Source organism: Polyergus mexicanus, unplaced genomic scaffold (genome assembly GCF_030449975.1).
Source record: "Polyergus mexicanus isolate NDT 795.1 unplaced genomic scaffold, iyPolMexi1.0 SCAF_15, whole genome shotgun sequence".
Taxonomy (NCBI): domain Eukaryota; kingdom Metazoa; phylum Arthropoda; class Insecta; order Hymenoptera; family Formicidae; genus Polyergus; species Polyergus mexicanus.
The window spans coordinates 1,604,503-1,628,464 of NW_027223335.1; the positions used below are offsets into that span (position 1 = coordinate 1,604,503).

General features: G+C 35.5%; 1 protein-coding gene across 6 annotated transcripts in view; it reads right to left on the reverse strand.

The window, feature by feature from the left end:
- LOC138939771 (kin of IRRE-like protein 3) overlaps nucleotides 1-23,962 on the reverse strand; it is a 150,586-nt gene that overhangs the window by 11,517 nt on the left and 115,107 nt on the right. For all 6 annotated transcript variants that reach the window (XM_070307928.1, XM_070307925.1, XM_070307929.1 and 3 more), the window contains 4 exons: nucleotides 12,786-12,969; nucleotides 11,578-11,713; nucleotides 8,833-9,041; nucleotides 141-410 (listed from right to left, as the gene is read on the reverse strand). In XM_070307928.1, coding sequence (XP_070164029.1) covers nucleotides 141-410; nucleotides 8,833-9,041; nucleotides 11,578-11,713; nucleotides 12,786-12,969 — 799 coding nt within the window. The remainder of the gene's footprint in view (nucleotides 1-140; nucleotides 411-8,832; nucleotides 9,042-11,577; nucleotides 11,714-12,785; nucleotides 12,970-23,962) is intronic.

Here is a 23,962-nt window from a genome sequence, read left to right on the forward strand (position 1 = left end):
AATAATTATTTCATAGAACAATCAGAGCAATGAGAAAATTTCAATATCACATCAATTGCCAATAGCTACAAAAAAAACCTTTGAAATTCGAGTAAAGATTAGGACGAATTAGAGCGACGAGATAACAACGGCACACGTACAGTTTACGGACACTTGAACCGAGACCGGACTGCTCTCCCCTTCGGTGTTTGATGCCTCGCAGAGGTAAACGGCGGCGTGATTTCTATAAATCGGGGAGAACATCAGGGTCTCCCCAATACTGGCAACCTCGGTCACGCCAGGACTTTTCGTTTTCCTCCAAAGTATCGAAGCCGGCGGATTAGCGTCAGCGAGACATCGGATTTCCAATTGATCGCGGCCCTCCTCGAGTTGGCCGGTTGGGACGCCGACTAATCTCGTCTCCGGCGCGTCTAAATTCATGCGAGACGTGCAGTTAATCACGAGATCACCCTAATCGTCTTGCGTACACGAGAGAGTATGTATATATCAATATATTATCATATATACTATAGGGGATGTATCACTCTCTCTCTCTCTCGGTTATTATATGTGCTGTCAAATGCACATATAGAATCCAACAAACAAGAGCATTCATTTGACTCTAGAAACCTATATACATAATGTATTTATAAAAATAATATTTTTATTTCGAAACAGAGTTTATTTTAAATTGAGAAATTTTTATTATTGTCGGATTTAAATTTTCTCAGCGTTATATATCTTTTGATTTCGAGAATTACAAACGAAGAGGAACAAACTACAATAGCGTTAAGGATATTTGTACGAAATTATGATCTAACATCAAATGATTTGCGCGGATATTTTATCATTAACGATATTAATATGATAATGTTACGCAGAGCTGCTTCTTCAGAAGTACGCTGGTTATCCGTCTTCGATGGATCGAAATAAAAAAACGAGAGCAAGACCGTAACGATTTTAATAAGAGCATCGTTGAAATCATGTATAATTATCCTAGAAAAGCTCTTTCATATTCATGTCTCTTGGTAAACAAGAGAAATTTAACGTAAATGCGGTCGAAAAAACGGGTCCCATGTCCCATCATCATTACCGGTTTTAATCATCACCAGAATTACCAATCGCAGTATGCGGGAGACCGTGAAAGATAAACATTAGGTTCAGAAAACAAACGCGGTTAGTGGCATAAAGTTTTCAGGTTAAACCGCTCTTATTAACGAGCTCATAATTAAAATTAAAATCCACATTCTGTAGTGTTTGCTGCTTGATATTTTTAAAAGTGAGATTTTAATTTTAATAGTATTATATATATATATATATATATATATATATATATATATATATATATATATATAATGTTTATCTTTCACGGTCTCCCGTACACTGCGATTGGTGATTCTGGTGATGATTAAAACCGGTAATGATGATGGGACCTGTTTTCTCGACCGTATATATATATATATATATATATATATATCAAGTCTCGCAATAATAATAATAATTTCCATAGCCGATCTCTCGATTGACCAGAGATAAAAATAGAAAAATCATATTGAAATGTACAACTAATCTGAAACGTAATTACATATTTTGTGTTTTCTTTTTCTTACACTCCTCTGATACTTATTGTCATTGTTTGGCGATACAATATTCTATGATTTTTATACCTAAATTTATGCAATAACAAAACGCTCTTTTCTTTTTCTATCAATCAATCATTTCTTTTTTCAAATATAACTATTCATCCGAGAAAACATCTTGGTCGCTATTTATATCAAGCAAAGATATATATGTCCCGTAAAGATGGATGTTTCGGTTTAAAGAGAAATTAAATTACGCGAATCCAGTCAGTACCACTGTTTTCCCGATGGACCAAGCAAGTAGGAAATACTGACTTTGGTTTCGCGTATAACTGATGATACCCAGTGGACACGGTGGAAAAAGCGCGTTTTCGGGTCACGCAGTAATTACCTTCTTCGAATAATTAATTAATCACCGTGAAGGGGAGAGGGGTGAATTTCGTCAAATATAAAGCAAACAAGAATTTATTACCGCTGCTGTTTGTTTTAATATTAATTTGTAATCGAAACATCGTGCGCGCGTTGCATTCAGATTGTTTTTTTTATTGTTGTGTTTGTTATGATTTTTTATAATTATAGATGATCAATTTTTTGTTATTTATAACTCGTTTTACGGAAAAGAAACAAATAAACTATAAATGAAAACTATTATTGTTCCTGAGAATTCATTGTATTCATACACTTGTGTGTGCCACATATGGATTTTTCGTTTTTCACATAGCAATGATATAATGCAATGAATAAATCTCTTCCCTTTAGTTTGCGGAATGTAGTTTTGATTTCTTTGATAATGCATGAGCCGTAATTTCGGCTGATTTTGATGGAAAACTGGCAGAGAATCGCGGCAGCCTATTCACTGAATGATGAAATAATTTTTGTTTATTTATTCAATATTTATTTAATTTATCGCTGGTATAAACCGGAACCAATTTTCACTAACAAACCTGTTCATTTCTGGTTTCGTTTCCATATTCATGTAATAGATCATCGTGGCAACCATTAAAAATGTTAATATGCCATTACGCTTAATGAATAACATTATAGTATATATCCAACGAGATAAGCTAAAAACATAAAACTAAATTAATAATATGATATACCTTTTTAGAGCCTACAACAACAAAGGCATATCTATCATAAAATGCTTTATCTCTATCATATATTTATTATAAAAAAATTGCCCTATTGTCTGTAGTCAAAATATATATCTTGATTTCTTTTAATTTAAATTACGTATTACTTATTAATAAGACATATAATTCTAATTTGGAAATGTTATATATATATATATATATAACATTTCCAAATATATATAATATTTAATATATACACATACATTTTTCTTACTCTAATATTTATACATACGCATTTTTATTATTTGAGCAAAGTGCAATTAATATTTCTAAATATCTCTTTTAATTCAAGATTAATATTTGTTCAATTAAAATGTTAATTAATTATTTAATTAAAGCTTTGATATAAAATATTTTAATTCGAGTTTTGTGTGCTGTAAACATTTTAATTTAATATATATGTCCTGTATTAAATTGAAAAACTAAAATTTTGAGATTTTTTCCTACCTTTGTCATTCATTTTCGCTAATTTGTTTGGCCTCGATTAAAGCTGACAGGATAAAATTGAACGTAGTGCGTTAGAAATCAAACGCTTATCGAATGTTTATGGAAATGGAATATACCCGAGTTTGAGTATCCTGCAAAAATTATGTACACCGGCTAGACTATTAATGTTACTAACATTACGAAAAGAGAAAATTTTCCAAAGAGTTTTTTTTCTCTCTTTTTTAAACTCAATTATCTAATGTGTACCCTACGCGTTTTAGCGCGCTGCTCCGAAATATCGATTATTTGAAAAATCTTTTATTCAGTCGACAGTTCTCTTTCTCTGACGTTATTTCCATATTCCCATCCGCGTCATTGTTTGAAGTTTACTCAAGAAACGACTGAGAATTACACGCGAACGAATAACACTTGCTCATAAGCGCCAGTTGTGCGCTGGAACGCCGCATCCATACTGGATTTATGCATCGCAGAGTCCTTGCGTGGGAGAGTTTTTATAGGGAACATTTCTCTAACGAATTCTTCATAAAAATATATAAAAGTATGAAAGTATTAAATATATAAAAGTATTGAAGATAAATAAAAATATAGGTAAGAAAAAAAATGAAAATTAGTTGTAATTTGCAACAGAATAAAAACCATAAAAGAGTGAAATAAATTATAATAAAACATAATAAAATTTAATAATAAAAAAATTATATATTCAGTAATTGTAATTTTTACAACTTTCTGATCTTTTTCTTTCACATTTTTTCATATATTTTTATTAATTTATTTTATTATTCTCTTTATATCACCCTCTCTCGTTTCTATTTCCTTTTATAAAAATTCGGATACAGCGTAATCTGTGTAACAAAATTATTCTAATCATAAGAGATAAATGGCATTGTAATATTCATGTTAACAAGACAGAAAATAACATCAATTTTTTCTATCATTATTCTTATAATGGATACAAAATTAGTCATATGTGAGATAGTGAAGGTTTTAAAAAGGATAACAAGCTAAAAGAGTTACACATTCTTGCTGATACTCTAAATAATGATACTATAAAACATCTGCGCTGCTTAAAGTGATCAAAGTTTGATCCTATTATACCATAGTAGTTTGCAGCAATTTAACGACAAACCGTGAACAATATCCGCGAAAGGATGCTGCAAGAGGAAGCGATGACATGCAGCTATTCTGGGTATGATGGTTTTCAGGAAGCCAAAGCCATGCGATTCGAATAGGTCAACGAGTGCCTATTCGACCAGATTTCGGCCCCAGTCGTTTCTTGGACAAACTATAAACGGCTCTATTTTTACGAAATGAAAGTGATGCGATGAGGGAATGAAAGAGACAAAAGCGCTTAAGTTATGTTTTTTATTGCATATGTCATTATAAATGGAATTCGAGAATCTAGCGTAGGTAGAATTGAGCTCGTGAAAAAGATTAAAAGAAAATCGTAAAAATATGAATATTTAAAATTGAAAAAACCATCTAACAGGCTCTTATATTTCGTAACGATTGAATGTTTAACTAAAGTTTATACAGCAAATATATGATAACTTTTCGCAATATGAAATTATTATTCGTAACAAGAATTAATAACGTAATTGTAATAGAGGCATATTGTGCTTTCAGCCCCACAGTTTTCGTTACTTGAAGATCATACGAACCGTTTCAAGCTTATTCGGAAAAATACGCTGACCGAAATATGGCCGAGCTACCGACTCATCCGCATCGGCATACGCTCTCTGAAAACTGCATCGACAGAATGCATCCTCTCGTTAGCGCGGATAAAACCTCCCCCGGTTTGCGATCCAAGTGGCATCAGCACGGAATATATCGGTGCTTTGAGGCGAACTTTTCAATTTGCGCTGAAAAGTCCTGCTCGAGCTAATGCTCGTAATCAATACATTCGGCATGCGTACGCAGACAAACGTATGCATCGCGAACGGACGAATGTACGGGCGAATGTACAGGCGGATGGGCACGCAAGACATCCTCTCGAGAGAGCCGGGATGGGATTCAGGATTGAATTTGCGGCGAGAATTATAAATTACGGAGCTCGAAATTGGATCAAGGAGAATGGGGAGAGGGAAAATGTTGTTGGAGATGATATTAGGAATGGTAACGGGCGAATCAATTTTTGACGTCAGATGCGTGATCGAAATTACATACCTCGATGGAGCGCATCGGGTACGTTTAACCCGCGAGCGGCTGATTTATTTCCGACCGCAACTACTGCGAATTCATTTATTATTATCAACATGCATAAATCATTAGAAAAAAATATTTTTCTAAGAGATTATATGTATGTGTGTGTGTGTGTGGTATAATATACATATATATATATATACACACACAATTAATGTAAAAATAGATTTTTAATAGGATAAAAATAACAGTATGATAAATTCTATAAATTTGTTTACCAATATACGTTTTAGCTTTCGTAGAGGATAAAATAACATTTTCCGAAAATTGATAAATTAGTACATCATTTATTTAATAAGGCCAAAGTGATTTTATCATGATGATTATACTGATCGTATGTTTAGTATTATCGGCAAATTGAAAATTTGTCGATATGCGTATATAGCAGCTTTAGTAGTTTATTTAGCTTTACGAAAGGACGCGAGCCTTTTAATCTACAACGAGCATACATATATATACATACTCCCGTAATGCTTTCTCATTCCGTTCGCCAAATTAATTTATAACGCGGGGGGAGAGAAAGATAAAATGTATATACGAGATCCAAATGCAATTTGGTTAACGTATTAATAACGATCATATTGAAACTGTTGCCTAATTAATATTACGTAATATTGGATTTAACAGTCGGTTCGATTTCAAAACTTCTACAAAAAATACGCGATATCCTAGTAAGCCACAAAATAATTTCTTTTACGAATTACAAATTGAACTTAGTAGGATATTTCTATAATATTGGACGGTAACATTAACGATTAATTTATAATTGTTTGCTTCTCCTTAAACATTGTTATGTTACTGGAAATTAATGAGTAAATCTCATATATGAGCGACACGATTATCCCATCAAATCAATAGTGTATATCGTAAAAATAATATAATGATTCAAAGGCTAGTAACAAGCTTATTTATACTGGTATCGAAAATGCGGTTCGATTGTAGTTATACAGCGATGCCGGCCGTGAAGCTAAAATCAATACTCATTTAGCCGATGTCTGCCGCAGCATAGTTTCGCAAAAAGCGTTAAAATCTGCCTGAACGTTTCAGCCGGGCATCGAATTGTCGATAAGGTTAAAACGCATGACATCACGACGTACTGATTTGAGGGAGATTGATGAGAGAGAAAGACAGAGGAAGCTCGCGGTTTTCTATCATATGTACGTGTATATATATATACGTGTATGTGTGTTCGCGCGCGAGCGCGCATCAGGTTAAATCGGTGTATTGTTGGGGATGGTTAGAGATGCGAAACGATTTGAGGTCAGTGTGTTATACGGCCAGGCCGTGGTTAGTGATTTTTTTGCCGAACCGTTTCCCATGATCGGGCGATTTTACCGGCGAATTGTTTTTTCGCAATTTGTGCGAAAAGCGTGCACTACGTTAGTCGAGTTCGCCTAGCTTTTTATCAAATGCGTTTTTACGATAGGGAGAATATCGATACTTTGCAACTTATCCTCATTGCATAGAACGTATATCTATAAGCATGTGACATTGTTCCTTTATTTGCAAACCACGTAATGGAGAGATATTTTCTCGTTCCATAACAGTGATATTATTCTATAAAGTTAGTAAAGACTAATATAGATATAAAATATAAATTATCATGTCGAATATCGAAAATAAATGTAATCAAGATATTTTTTAATAATTCTATAATTATAAAAGCTATAATTAGATATATATTCGACTCTCGATTTTATCTTGATTTATTTAGTAGATTCTCATTTCTATTCGGTGAGATCATATTTATAATTATAGCAGATAATTATAACAGATATGTATATATCATCAATATATTGTAAATTTAAATAGTAAAATGTAAATGTCAGATAATGAAAAATGTTAATCTAAAGAATGTGTAAGAATGTATATATATATTTTTAATCATTTTTAAAAGTTATATTGGACGAGGAGATTACAATGTAATCACTAATTATAACTGCAAAATTACATTGCATCTTAATATTAGTCTTTTTAAGTATATTATATTCTGAATGGCAAAAATAATATTCTATATGTATATAATTCGATATAAAAATTGAGAACATCTTAAAAAATTCGATCATGCGAGCTAAATATAACAGCCAACGACATTGGTGGAAATTTGATCGAAAGTTTTTCATTATGATCAGAAATATATTTCTAGGCGTGCAGATGGCGGCTAAGAAGGAAGAGAAGTTTCAGCGTCGTATATTCTCCCCCTTCTTCCATTATGCATACAACATACTTGATGGTATGACTGTGCCGAAAAAAAGAAGTGAGCCACAACCTTAATCTCGACTTACCGCTCCGTTCTTCCTTGCGCATTTTATATTTCGAGAGATATCTTTCAAACAAAGCAATTTTTCTCGCAAATACAAATGGATATAATTAAGCAGCGTTTGATATTACACAGTGACATATTTCCGAAATCTAACGCGTATGTAGGGCGAGATATATTTACGTTCTTTTACAATGAGTAAATGAGAAATTCAATTCGCTAATACAATATCAATGTCATATTTAACGCAAATATTTAAAGTTATACGAAATAATATGAGTGAATATTTGACAGAGAATTCATTACGATCAAAATTATTGTATGCTATTACCTGCGAGTTTTCAGATGCAGATATCAGAGAAACACATTTATTACTAATTATGGTATACGTACATATATACACACAACGCGTATTCTATATATTAAACTCTCTTCCTACATTATGTTATAAACGATCAGAATTTTGTATCAATGCATAATTTTGCCCGATACTATATGGCTATATTTCCCAATTAACAGTGTCCATTAGTAGAACTTAATAAACCGTTATAATCCAGAGACAACGATCGTTGTCATCGTTCGTGATCAATTACAAACTTGTCTGTATTCAGCCGTAAACTTTACGGAAGGCGAAGGATTATGTTACCCCAACCGAGACCTACTTTTGTACTATGGAGAAAATCGAGTACACCAAACTATGGTTCTACTTACATCACACGTCATTGAGTATTAACAATGTACACATGTATATCGTTCGATAATGTCACTTATGATAACGGAACAATCATTACCATATATAATCAATAAATCTTACGCGTTTGGTATATTAATTTGTTTGACACATATGAATTGTTAGCTTCAGTTTTTTTTTTTTTTATTATAAGAAGTTTATTTTATAAAATAATAATTATCAATTGCGAAAGAGGGATAATTAATCCATCTACTGAAAATGTAGATACATGTAGTTAATTGACAAAGCATAGACAAATAATATCTACATTAGGTATTAGCAGGTTTTTAATATGCCAGAAAAATAAGATAGTAAATACTAACTTTCGTCTAGATTGTAGATCGATATTGTGTTCTCGTATTTACCTTCGTGTTGTGTGATTATTATTATATTTCTTTATATTATGAAATTTAACCGTCGAATCTTTTTTCGGTTCTCCATTACCTGAGGATCTAATGAATTCTTTCTCGAAACTTTATAAGAGAAAATTAAGTCTCTACTTACATCGCACGTCGAATCTCACTTCGGTGCTAGACGACATGGTAGGATTGGCGTATGCCGGATGGATGGCAACGCATCTGATCGGCTGGCCGTAACGTGATCGCTCGGCCAAAATCTCGCAAACACTGTAGGTCGCCCAAGTGCGCGGATTATCTATCTCGGTCGAGTTTACCTGAGGCCGCAACGTCCTCAGCTCGATCTCGCCCACGTACCTGCATATCGCCGGGAAAATTTGCATTTCCAATGGCTGTTCTGCAACAGCTCTTACTCGCTCCCCTTCAACATTTTACCCCCCTCGTACCAGCCTCTTCTTCGGGCCGCGCGCGACTCGCTCTATCTTACGCGCACGTTCCCCGTTCACGTCATTCTCTTCCGGCTCCGGCCCCTCTCGCTCATCGCTTCTCGTTTCCCAAGTCTTCCTATCGAGGCTCATCGTCGCAAATTATTCTGAGTTTCGCTCTTCGGAAATCTTGGAGTTTCACTCCGATAAACAACGGCACCCTCGTGAATTCAGCCTCTCTCTCTTTTTCAAAATGTGCTCAGTTATTATAATATATAATACGATACAATAAGGATAATACAAAAATCATACATCCGGCCTATTTCTTATGGATTCTTGAACAAATCTGATATTCCGAAAATAGAGGAGAGCAGATCGATATATTCGTATCGTTGAATCGTGTTGCATATTAAATTTCGCTTGAAAGTTAGCTACGTGATTCTGAGTTTCTTTTTGGAAATTTTTTTTCAAAAGATGAATATATATTTAAGCTTATTCATTAAGCTACTCTCTTTTATTTTTTAATCCTCGGCCGGCAAACATCACGTCTTTCATAACCCACTTTAAAAGTTTTTTTATCAAAGTTTAGCAGCATGAGTTGAAAATTAATTTCGGCGAGTGTTTATGTTATTTGAATCATTCTATCTTATCCAATCTTCTGTCCCCTATCTCTCTCTCTTTTCAATTTACAAAAGCGTTCGAAATTTCATATATCTGTATTGGCTACAATAACACAAATATAATACGAAATGTAACAAATATTTGCAATATATTTGCAATATCCGTTCAATAATTGAAACAAATATTTCATGTGTGCATTGAATAGAATTAAAATAAATATCGTTTATTTATATATTTTGAAAAACATCTTTTTTTTTGAGAGAGAGGTTTTAATGTTATTTTTTCTATAATCCATATGTACTAACATTATTTTTGAAAAAAATTTTAGGCAAAAATTGAACAAATTAAATAAAATATAATATATATAAAAGTTTACTATATATACATGATATACAAAAAACATATATTATGAGTCAAGATTCATCCTATGTGACTACCATGTCATTTGCTGTCTGATGGTTAAATACAGGAAAAAACATACGGACAATTACCCAAGAAAATTGTTTGCTAGAAAATGTTTTTCTAACAATAACAAAGTATCAGATACGCGTGGAAAAGTGTTTCGAGCGTAATGCAACAAAGAATTAAATAACGACAACAGTCGCGGTGCTTACAAGAGAACGTAACAACAACGTTAACGATAATAATTACTACGACAGCTATCTCATTCGTCGACGATTGTATTCTTGGAATGAAAATTCGATATTCGCCGTCGATCGTGCTACGGTCTCTCACGGCCTCTATGCTCCGGTCATAATTAACACGTTTATGCATACTCATATTCCGCATCGTACTGCGTATGTCAATTAGGATAATTCCCAGTGAGTAAGTGGATAAGCGAGAGAGCCCTGAAGACTGAGGTAGTTGGCCTTGTCAAGAGATCCCGTCTACAATTTAGAACGTGGCTTGATGCCCTATGGACGTCCGTCCTGCTAACCGAAAATTGCAGATTTAAAGCCGACAGAAAAAGAGAAATGCACACGTATTTTCTCCCTTTTCCTGTCGCGATTTTCGTTTTTGTTTCGCGGCAAAACTAGTAAATCCTTTCCCTTTTCTACATGCTCGAAAATAACAAGCGGAGAGTCATACGATACTGGAATCTAAGAAAATTGTGCGACTCGCTTTCTTTTTGCATGAGATTCGCGTCTCCTCGTCGTATCACACAAAATGCACCATAGCTCCTTAATTTCGTCCAGGCACGATGCAGAATGGATCATGATTATTCATGGAGCGCATGTTCTGCTATCGACAGCGTCCTCGATGCATTACGTGGAATCTTCGAGCAACGGGAACAAGCCCAAAGCGCTTCAACGACGATCGAAGGAGAGGCAAAAGGCGCCGATGGCAAAATATGCCTTGAAATCGATAGTAATATATATCTTGATCATTTAAGACATGAATCGTGACTGTGTGAAGACATTCGCGTGATTATCGAGTCCGAAAATTATGAAATTAAATAAATTGATGTAAAATAACACGTTATATATGTATATAAAGTACATTCGTTTTATAAATTTGAGATATTTCTTATAAAGAACAAATATAAAAATCACAAGCGATTCAACCGATTATTTCGTATCGTACGGATTCTCGTCTCTTTCTCTTTATTACAGGTATATGTTAATTAATTCGTAGACTCATAAGCCTGAAACTGCCGAATAATTACGCTCGCGACGAGCGAGCAAACGAGCGAAAGGAACGTGACGACGAAGACGGGAAACGAGAGCGGAGACGGCGAGCGAGCGACGAAACACGCGAAGCGAGAGATCGCGCGCGCGCGCCGAACAAGAGGGTCGGCGGCGCGCACAAGTTAAGTAGTACGGAATCTACGTGCAACAATTACGAACCATTTAATTAGAGGCGAAGGATTCCCATACCGCGCTCTGCATGTGAGCGTAGCGATCTCACCTGCTCGGGCTGTCACGTTGCTGCCGGGGAGAATTAGACGGTCGGTATACTCTATCTGCGGTCGCTGAGGGCTGACTGGAATGAGAAAATTAGCACGGATTAATCCCGCCGTATGCCGCCGCTCGCACCAACGTATACACGGTGTTTCGAGAAACCACATCGAATGCTCCTTTAACTTTATTTTAACTTAATTATTTTCTCTCTCGCCAAAACTCATTTGCGCCGCGTACAAATCGATGATATCGCGAAAAAATAAATTTACGCGCCATCAAATTTTAATCTTTTTTTACCATATATACGAAATAAAATATCGATATGCTCAGATTGTCGGCCGTTCAATGTGCAGGTATTACAACTGATTATTGCGAGACGTAAGGATTAAAAAAAAAGGCGTAGGGATTCTCGTCTCGCTGCGCCGTAACAAACTCCATTTTCACGGCGCAGGAATAAATCCTGTTGCTTCATTGCTAATTGTGTCGTGAGATTACCGAGCGAATATAACATCGAGGGAGTCGTCGGGATGGTTTTACACGACTAATCGGACTATATTCGGTATAATGTACTATCCTCGAACGAGAGGCATTAATCTGTCATAAATATCGCTCGTCGATAAAAAAATGTGAAACACGAGGTACGTCACCGTAATTCCGAAAGTAGCGATAATGATAAAGTTCGCGAACGAATCTGCGCGAATATTCATTGTGTTATGTAAATTATTTCGCGCGCGACACGAGTCCAACAATGATATCGATCATTCCGTTATTCCGGTCATTTCATTAAACGTGGTGCGAGCTATCGAAATCAATTATCTTGGTATCGATTATTAACTTGGAAAAATAAGCTGGCTCGATTCAGCTGAATGGGATTTGATTTCTCAACTTCGTATCGAATTACTTAATTGTTACTCTGTTGCATAATACGCGCGTATTATATGCAACGTTATAATATTGTATAATCAATATTGCTCGCGAAATATTTAGTGTATCATCTCTCTGTCCTTACTAATATTATTTAAAACGATAATTGAGAATCGTAATGAGGTACGATGTTTAGAACATTGTCAAAACTTCTTCTTTATTTGTTTACTGATCGGAGAACGACTTTTTTTATGTGTAGCTCAAAAATAATTGATAAGAAATCTATTTACCTCTGACAACCAGCCTCGCTGGTTCGGATGCTAACGCGTCCTGCGTCGTGAAATCACTTGCGGTTACTTGACATTGCCAGAGTCCGTCGTCGAACTCTAAGGTAGCCGATCTCACCCACAACGAGCAGTCACCGATATCTGGCGAACCCACCCATTCGTATTTCTTCAGATGCATACCTATCGGCTAGACAAAAAGAATAGAATTATTAGAGAAAAATAATTATAATATAATTTTTATATATATTTAATTATATGTGTGTTACTTTCTTTTATCTCAAAAAAAAAAAAAAAACAACAAAAAAAAATCCACATTTCTTCATAATCCGATTTTAATACTTTCATACAGAAGATTATAAGAATCAATTGTTACATATGTAAAAAATATGATTTCACTTAAAGATAGAAATACAATATTTTACATACAACAATTCGATATTAGAATGTGTTGCTTAAGGAATATCAGAAAAAAAAACAATATGATTATGTATCAAAAACATTTGCGAGATTAATGAGGGTCTCACGAGATTAATAAAAGAAGAAGAGAGAGAATTAATTTTCGCCGACAAATTTCCGAAACGATGGCCCATCTACGTCAGCACATTTTTAAATCAACGAATCTCAACTATCACGGTCGCTTCTCTCGTTACTGAAATCCTCTTTCGGTACATCCTGCCATCCCCAGCTCAGCTCTACCATCGGTTGTACCGTCCGCTTCCTCCGAAATGAATCATCGGTTTCCGGCTCCCATCGTCGATGTCGTTCGACTCTTCTTTCTCGCGAATTAATTTCGCTGCCGTCAGAAAAGTGCAGGCTTAGCGAGTTTCGCAGTCATAATGCCGGTTGTAATTCAGCGATCGATCCTGCATGCGGTCGCTCTTTAATTCCTCTTATTTCCCCCCTCGCACCTTAAAACAGTCTTTCCTCTGCCGCGAAATCGAGAAAGCTTTCTCTTGTTCCTCTTCTCGAAAGTTTAATTAAAAATCTCTGTAGCAATCCAAAGTTATTGTTCATTTGGAGATATTTTATATCTGTGTAAATTGATTTTATATTTAAACTTCCTATACACATATCGCTCTATCGTAATTTTTTATTATTTATATATAATTAATTGTTTTACTGTTAAAACTACGCGATACTTGTTTGTATTTTTTTGCTTAACGTGATAAATTGATTTCTCTCTTCTCTCAGTTTTCTTTTCTTTCATCCAGCTTCGCGCGATACGTTATCGCGACGGCTATTATATAGCAGCGTGTACATCGTCAGGGTATCGGTCGAGGTGGAATTGTTCTATCTGTAAGTTTGTGTGGTAGCTTTAGAATGTGTAGCGAAAAAGCTTCGTTTAATACGTCGTTTAAAGGCATTACTTGGTTAACGAGTTTCCGTAATCCGCCGGCGGTCCACTGTCTTGAATTAGCACCGTCGCGCTCGCCTGTATATTGCTCTCTCTCTCTCTCTCTCTAGTGAAGATATTAAGTTCACTGCAAACTGCTTCTTTGTTCTGATTAAATTAGTCCGATCCATGAAAAATTATAATGATATTTTCAAGAGACTGCCTTCTTTTCCCTGCATTATTTTTTATAGCTTCAAACCAAAATAATTATCCATTTTTATATATATAATCATATATATCTAATAAAATTACAACAAAGAAACTATTTAACCCAATTAAATTATTTTTTAAATATTATCAATGCGTTCATTTTTAGATTATTTTTTTTCGAAAAAAATGGCTAAGTATTGTAGTTAGAAGATTTCATAAGAAAGCATACAATTATGTCAGTTTCGTCGCAAAAATATTGACAATTCATTCTTTCCGTATCGTTTCTTCTCGCATAAAAATGTTACGCCACTTGTGATATTTCAAGAATTCAAGATCCTTTTTATGAAGAATCCTCGCGAGAGATGGTCGTTCTTTGAAACGGACGAGTGTTTAACTTTGGTTTTCTCCAGGGACGCAATGAGAGCTCCGTTAACTACGATAGGATGCCGTCGTGTGACTATATTAGTAATGAGCGGAGCGGTATTCCCTGTGGAATGTGCAGTTTATCACCCGGTGGCAGACACAATAATACAATGGCGAAATCCTAACGAAGATTATTCGCGCGTAGACGAAGAGCGGGATATGCGCCCCCAGGACAAGAAGAATAATGAGTTTACTCATGCCCGCTGTGTTAGGGTGAAACGATGTCTAGTATATTATGAGTATGAATTAATGTCTTGGGTCATTGTCGGGTTAATATCTTATATCGTATCATTCTCGAGTAACTGCCTTTTCATTCTGTCGTATTACAAAATGTCCTTAAATTGTTACGAATATTTGCAGTTAACTGCAAATATTTGTTTCGCAGTGAAACTGAGATGTTCTTAAAATGCATAAACTTATTCGAAGTCAATTATAATAAAATATTATTCGTCTTGAGATTATCGAGCTTTCGTTTCATTTAAAATATAAAGAATAGATTAATCTCACAATTTTTCTTGTTAGAGAGTAAAAAGGCTCATGTATCTCTCGTTTTCTTCGGGATACCTTGCGTCAGGGTAACGCAAGATTTATACCTAAGTTATCCAGAATTCCCGAGCGCACGCTTCGTCGTCCATGTCCATGAAGAGGCACACGCATACTAACTTTTCCGATATATTCCGGGGAAGTAACCAAGCCGCCGCAAATCAGCCCAAACACACATACGCGAAGGGTAACATCGCTCTTATGGCGGAACAAGCCACGAGGTACTCTTCGAATGCGCAATGAGATGTTTTCTTCCGGTTGAATCTCTCCCCCTCCTTCTCCGATCTTTATTCAATAAATTCACAAATTTTCACAAACACACAAAGAACGAAGAGCATCTGCGCGCAACGAATTTCGAGCTGCGTTTGAATTGCGAGCTTTTCCACGCTTATCACAAGAATACATATCGTCAGCGATGAGTAAGAACTTACATTTCCGAGGAAAGTTTCGGAAAGAAAAAAGTAAGAGTGCTTGTGGTTACCGCGATGGTTTTTCACTATCGGCCTATGTTTTACGATCTATTTCGTTGCTCTCGAAGAGATTGCCATTGCGTCTGCATTACTACGAGGCTCTCTCGTACTATCTGGTTCGGCCTTTGGTTCAGAGATATGTACCCTTAGCCGTTTGCCTTGGTATGCGACGGTGTTTGTGTTCATCTCACGTATACAGAGATATCTATGTCTGTGTGCGCTGAAAAGGGATGAGGACAGGGGTGTGTCTGCGGGTGCATTACGTTGATTGCTGGTCGCGGCCTCTCCAGAGAACACAGAGAACAGCGAAGAGGGCAGAGAGCCGGGGGCACAAAGACGGCCGAGAAACGGCATGAGGAAAGAAAAAGGGACCCCTCCTCCTTTCCCCGGTAAGTAAGCGAACGGTGCGCCACATCCCAGGCACGCGTGGATTTTAATCCTTTCAATGAACAATGGCGATTTCTGCGAGCAGTTTCCTCGCAATGTTATCCGTTTTTAATTTTCTCGTTTCCGTGGAGGATACCGACGTTTGAAATCTGCTTTATTCGCTTGCAATTTTGATAACATTGTTAATAATATTTATAATATCCTCTTTCACACACATCCTCTACTTGGTATATACGCGATGTATTTTAATATTCTCCAAGTTTAATTCTAGTAACAGAATCATTACCTAGAATATGATTTCAAATAGATGGGAAATAATTTCAGAAGTATGCGTCGGACGCAAAAAAAAAAAAAAAAGTTAACGTAATTAATCAAATATTGAGTACAATTTGAAAACAAAAGAAACTATAATTGACACTTCAGACATTTTATTAAAAAGTGCGATTCAAATATTGCGGCTTGAAGAAGATTTATAAGTCAAGGACTACTTCGGTACTTCGATATGAAACGGACGCATCTGGCGCAATGTCGTAGAGAATATAAATAACGCCCGTGGAATGAAATAAACAGAAACGACATGGTTAGAAGCTTCAGAATGAGGAATAGAAAGAGAGAGGATGGTGTTATAAACAAAAGTGGTTCCCAAAGAGAAAATCATCTTGCGTTTGTTATTTACATCTTTCATAAATATTCACTTTCGCGGGAGAAAGTCAAGTTGGAAAGAGAGGGGAAGGTAACGAGTTGAGGACCGGCGAGGGAAAGAGGATAAGAGAAAAGCCGGGGAGAGGATATTTGGTTGAGGAAGTAACGAGAAACCGTGCGGGGCATAAATCTACGAGCTTTCGGAGGGTCTCGTTTCAGGATCACCCACTGCGAAAAGCCTTCGTCGCTGAGACAGTAACGCGATATTCAAGTTCCAGGTCGCCTCTCACCGCCCACCATCCCGGCGGCAACCCTTAACGGAGTCTAAGGAGCATCGGACGATATTTGCATTGTTGTCTCCGGAAGTGGAGTCTTGCCCAGTTAAAAATCTCAAAGAAATATTCCGCATTTACTTCTAAGAAGCATTTATTGTACTTTTAAAACGCTCCGACATACAGAAAACTATTAAAGACAATTTCATGCTATGCGAATTATTCCTGGAAAATAATTATTTAAAAAACGGACATGGTACGCAAAAATTGTATTTAAATAAATTATATCTCACATAATTTTTTTTAGAATTTTTTATCTTGTATTGAGATTTCTATTTTATTACTATCTTATTTTATACATGAACAGCACATACATTAATTACGAAAAAAATCCGTTTTAGAATAAATTGCAACAGTGACGCAAAAACATTAATTACATCGAGAATACTCTTTTATTATGTTATTAAATATTCAGCAGCAAAAAAATTATTCGAAAACTTAAGTAAAACTGTCAGACACATACTTGCTTGTGTGTACGTGTGCGCACGATGTGTATTCGAGAATTTTTTATTTTAATAAATTTTTCAACCACTGTCTTTTATATTTACATTTTAACTCACAAGATTACTTCTGTTAAGTATGCTGAACAGAAATAGTTCCGTATTATGCATTGTTTTATGGATTTTGTTTCACTGATATCCAAAACCGAAATCAGGAGATGATTAGGCAGGGCTTTAGCAAATTTTAATTATTGATTAAAACCCATTATTTAATTTATAAATAATTAATAGCCAACAAATTTACGTTACTTTAACAATACATTTTGTAATTAGTGTCAATTATTGAAAATCAAAATGGCATTTCAAATATTGATTAAATATTATTATCGCGATTATTGATTAATAATTATTTGAAAATATTTTCCAATAAATTTCCTTTATTAATAAGATTAAAAATTATGTTTCATACATATATATATATATCCTCTTGAAAAATATATATGTCATAAATTTGTATATCCTTCTTGAAAAAAAATATTTAGATTCGGGAGGAGGACTAATCTACAGTCTGAATAAGTTTTAATTTAGCTCGAGTAATCTCAGCTGAGCAAGAATTATTCGAGACAGGCGTGAAGAAGGACCGACAGTACTGAATATCGAGAGCTCGCAAAACGACGTCGGTTGAATTAGCATATTTCCAAGCGTGCAGGCTTTATATCATGACGAATTTGCATATAGCGCGGGCGATGAACGTTCTTTTTTTTTTTCACGTCGCTCATTAACTATGCTGGAATAACAAATATTTATGCGCGTTTTGCTAGAAGATTCATCCCTCGCGAAAAATCTTCCGCACGAATTTTGATTTTAAAGTGTTCTCTCCAAACAACGCGAGATATTCCTAACACCGTTAGATGCCTACATTTATTGACAATTATCGATTTATGTATAATCAATTGATTGAGATGCGCGCGTAGATTTATGTGTATAAAGCGGGAAAGAAAATTTTTAATTCTTAGGAGGCATTTCGAGTACGTTAAACTCAGTGCAATATTTCATTAGGGCTTTGCTGCGAATGGAATTGAAAAATTACCGGTCGTATTCTAGGCGGTACATAAATCTTAATGAAAAATCTGTCTTGGGGAATATCGAGAGCAGTCTCTGTGCTAAAGACGCGATCCGATAATGGAGATAGATTTGCAAGTAAGCGGAAGAGGAAAAAATGTATTTGCCGCTTACTTTTTTTTTTTTTTTTCCTCGAGTCAAGATAGTACCTAATATTTTGGACAAACAACTCTTTTCGGAGAAGAAATTAAACTCGAAAATTCAAAAAAATTAATTAAAGATTTCAAACCAAATTTAATCATTCTGAGTTTTTGACGTAAAACTATCTGGCTAAAGTTAAATAATTCTTTTGGAGAAATTTAAATTTGGATCTTGCGACAGTATATTATGCTGTCAGTTATCACTGTCGATACCGACATACATAGAATTATCGATGCGTCGTATAATCGAAATATATTAGTACGCGAGAAACGCACCCGAGCCACTCGGGATGCCATAGAGTGATATATTAAGCATACATTTTCCCTAATCCAGATGTCATTAAAACAGATTATCTACATGAATTAATATGCAAATTAGTTCACGCGTCGCTGAGGCACGTATACGCGATGTCCCTGTATACGTGTCTACCAAAGTTATAACTGTAGGGCGCAGTTATGTTATATTAACATTTATACAATTTTCATACAGTAATTAAAAAGTTAAACAATCGTCTCACAACACAGTCTCGCGCGAGTGGAGAATATCAATGCAAATTGTACAATATACGCGGCCCTCTTACAAAATGTTAATCTTCATAATTACGAAACATTAAGTAGAAATTGTATGCATATGCAATTTTGAATTCGTTTCACTCGATCCGTAACAAAGCGCATCGTGGAATTTCATTTCAAAGCGCAATCAAGAACAAAGCTAAATATTCCGTCGTATAAAATAATGCAACGCGATCTCAGAGTATTGTGTGCACGCCTAGAATATACATATATCGCCGCTGATATTTTCTCTAATCCAAACGTCACCGGGGCCAGCTTACCTTCGCAAATTAATATGCAAATTAATGTACGCACGTAGCGTATATACGGTCGCAGCTGCCTTGCTGTGTACGTATATAAGTATATAATAACCGGTATATTGAGCGATTCTTCAAGAGCATTTAGTGCGGGGACGCTTTCGGGGGCACAATGGTTCACATCGCGCGGAAAGATGCGCAATGATAAATATCCAAAGCCGCGAGAGAGGCCACTCGGCACCTCTTATCCGTCCACTCCGCCTCGCGCACCCTGTAGTCCCTTTTGTTTGGCCCTTGAGCCGCCGTGAAAGCCGACGATTACGGCGACGATCCCCCTCTAATCTTTGCGTCGCGGTTCCATTATTAACACGCGGATACGAATGCAAACACACGTGTCCTCTCTTATTTTCAAAATCCCTTCCTTTTTACCGACGTTCCAAACAATATCTCGCGCCGAAATCGATTATTGGCGTTGCAATGATTCGTATAGCGTTTAAACTCTTTTTACGGCCATTGTCAATAATCAATAGGACATATCGATTTAATCATCAATAATTTTTAATTGCCAATCCTGAATGTCTAATCTGTAAATTTTTTTCTTTGAATTTTTTATACATTGATTGCTTTATTATTTCTTCTTTAGATAATCTCGCATTAGTTTAAAGGTATATGTTTCAAATGAAATATACAAAGTTCTTTATATATAGAGGTACATCTCAACTTGCCGAATTGTAAACATATATATATCGTGTAAACTATTCATCAAACAATTCAACAGAGACTACTTTATAAACAATCTATAGTTGACAGCAGTCGAGAGTAACAATAGATCATCATTTCATCTGCGATTCGCAAAATAATTATCCGTGTTAATATTTTTGATAATAATAATACAAAGGGCACTCAAATACATTTGCATAGCACGGATGTAAACTATCTTTGACTCGAATTTAATCGCTATTATTACATATTGTTTTGTGATTGCTATCATGCGTTTTTATTCTCAATTAATTAAATCATGCGCAAGAATGATTCTCCGATCGAGTATTCTCTGTAATAATTACAAAAGCGATACGCATTTATACGTACACAAATACATATTATTCACACTCTCATAATCACTGCAATAAATATGTTCAGTAATCAATAACAAATAAAATGAAAAGTGCAAAGCGTCATAAACGCACATAACCGCGTAAACACGCGATCACTTTTAGTTACCGTAATTCCTGAATTCTTCCAAATGTTTTTCATATCATCAAATTATAGTTGCATTGTTCCCGAATACAAAGTTAATTTATTCTCGAACATATACATATATATTATAAGTATAACGACTTTTCTATGAAACTAAAATTTTCGAAAATACGACATGTTTTCCAGCTGCGACTCGACAGATATATATAAAAAGTTTCTAACAAATATTATTGTCGTTTTTCTAAATCAAGTATCACATGATCTCTCATGCAAGAGAAAGAACGAAATCGCCGAGAATTAAACCGCAGAATATTTTTTACTCAAATACTTGTCTTTTGCGATGAAACGTCGCGTTTTATTCGCCGACCATCGATCTTCGATCTTACTTTTTGCCATCTTTCGACCACAATCATCCCTCCGACATTGGCATGACTTTTCATCCCCGGGCTGCGAAAGACTTTTGTTTCTTTTTCCTCGACCGGAAAAAGTTGTAATGATTTGAAAGTTGTAATGATTTCAACTTAGAGTCGCACTTCGTAGTCTGTCGACGTGGAGTTTCTCGAAGCTTTATCTTTCCTCCGCTTTTTTTTTTGCGGCACATAAATGTCACGTGCATAAAGCTCCCCCTAAACTTACGATCGCCTTCGGAGGAGGGTAAGTAAAACGCGCTTGGGGTGATTACGAGAGGAAAGAAAGGAAACTGCCGCAAGAGAGCTGCGTATAGCTTTAAACTCTTAACGTAATAAGATCACGTCGCGCTAAATCTTTGCAAGCGTCGAACGAGATTCCGCTTTCCGTAAAACTTTTTAATTTCGCCAGAATTAATGTCCCGCGACTTGATATTTCCGTGTAACGTACGTAAATATATCCAGACATATGATATAATATGCAAGCTGTTTAAGAACGACGAATCGAGAGATTTCGCGAAGGCTCTGGCATAAATAATATTACGATATGATTAAATAAGATTTACAAAGATGATAAGATTTACTTACAAAAAATCAAGCAGTTGCAATAATAAATAGACGTCTGTTTCGTTAAATATGTAACCGTTTTACAATTTGTAATTATGAGTAAAAAAACATCTTCTTAAAAACAATTTCACACGAAAGAAATTACTGTACAGTGAAAGTATCTTATTTGTATATATTGCCATAGTACACATAATAAAAAAATTATTAAAATATAGGCAAACTATTAAACTATTAAACAAAATTTTAAACTATTAAAATTCCATCTCGCGAAATCCTTCAAATCGTCTAAGAGATCGCGTTCGATTAAACTCGGATATATCGCGTGGAAGCGTGTGCCATTTTAAGAGACGATTTTGCATAAAACGCCGCGGGCATGCCAATCAAGCGTCTGCTCTCCTCGCTTTTTCTTCGCCGCCTAGCTTTCGAGAATGCTGCGTATCATTTGCGTGTTTTCGCGGTTTCCGGCTCGTCTCATCTCCAATCAAGCGCCAGACGTACAGATATATATTCGATCTCAGGTCGAGGTACGTGGCGCGCATCGGAAAGATTCATTCGTACATGTTCGTACGATATATATATATATATATATAGAGAGAGAGAGAGAGAGAGAGAGAGAGAGAAAGAGAGACGCGAAGGCTTTATATACGATACGAGTCGTACGCCTTCTAAAGATGTATCGCGGATTTACGCGAACCGCTAACGTGGATACATCGCGGCTCATAAAAGGGTTTTATTCTCTATTACGCGCGAGATCGATATAGTATACATCTACCTATGTATGTATATATGTATGTACGTGTATGTGTGGTACCCTGTTCGTGTACAAATCGCCGCTGTAATAATTTAGGTAGCCAGGATGCGGCGGCGCGGAAAACGACTCGACGCGGACACGGAAAGCCGATTTTCGAAATCGTCGCACGATTCAACGACGGAAGCGCTGTTTTGACGTGGCCGTGTCGATTTAATTGAAAATTTTAACTCTTGCCCCGCCGAAACGGCGATCGCGATCCATATCGTTTCGTATTTGTGTTTTCGGCCAAGTGAAATATCGAGTTTGTTATCGCGCGCGCACTCAAATTTATCATGCGAGGAAACGCGTTACCGCCAGATTCCGGCTGATCAAGCAAACGAAGGACCGCACGATAAATCATCCTTTTGTGACTTTATGATTGTGACGTCTCGCAGTGAACTATGTATTCCTATAAATCGTAATAGCGAAAGCTACGTATTAGTGATGTATCGAATTTTGTAGCTTGGTGAAAAACTTTATACGTTATAAATATATAGTAAATTTAAATCTACGTTATATATCAGCAGAGCGAATATATATAATATTATTCAAATAGATTCGAGTGAATAAACCTTACGGTAGAGTAAAATAGAAATTTGGAACACTGTGTAACTGAAGTTAATTAACAACTCGCGTTAATTCACATGTTATAATGCTATTATATTTCTTAAACTATTTGGAACTATTAGAAGATGAGTCTAGGAAACATTTCTAAATAATATATAATATAATATTGTACATTATTATATTAATCTAATAATTTCGTGTTATAAGAACTTGAGTTTAAATCCAAACAAAATTTGTCATAATAGAAAATGTGCTCTGTGAAAGACGTAATACAATGCATAATTTTTTCCAATGATAAAATTAATAGTTATTAAAAAATCATGTAAAAAGAGAAATCTTTTTCGCTTTTTTCTTCAACTGAAAGATTCAGTACAAAATTAGAGTAAACCTATGATCTTGAATATTGAACTCTAAATGTGTTTCTAAAGATTTCGTATTTAAAGTCAACCGTGAAAAATTGCAAACTTGTCTTATTTTTGGATTTGAAAATTGCAAAAAGAATTTTCTCTTTTTTTTTTAATATTTTTCTGACCGATTCAAATTAATTACAATAAAAATAGATTGTTAAATAAAAATAAACGACGATAACAATAGACAATATGATGTACGAGAATTATCTGCACCGAAACTAGTTGGAGAACTTAGTTAGTTGACGAACACTATCATGGAGTTCCGCAAAAGTTTGAAGCGGCCGGGTTTCCTTTCCTCTTTAGATTCCACGGACAAACGAACGAATCGTCGCGCATCCTGTAGCGTCCACTTCCGGCCAGGACAAACTTATCTGAAAGTTTACGCGCTTGT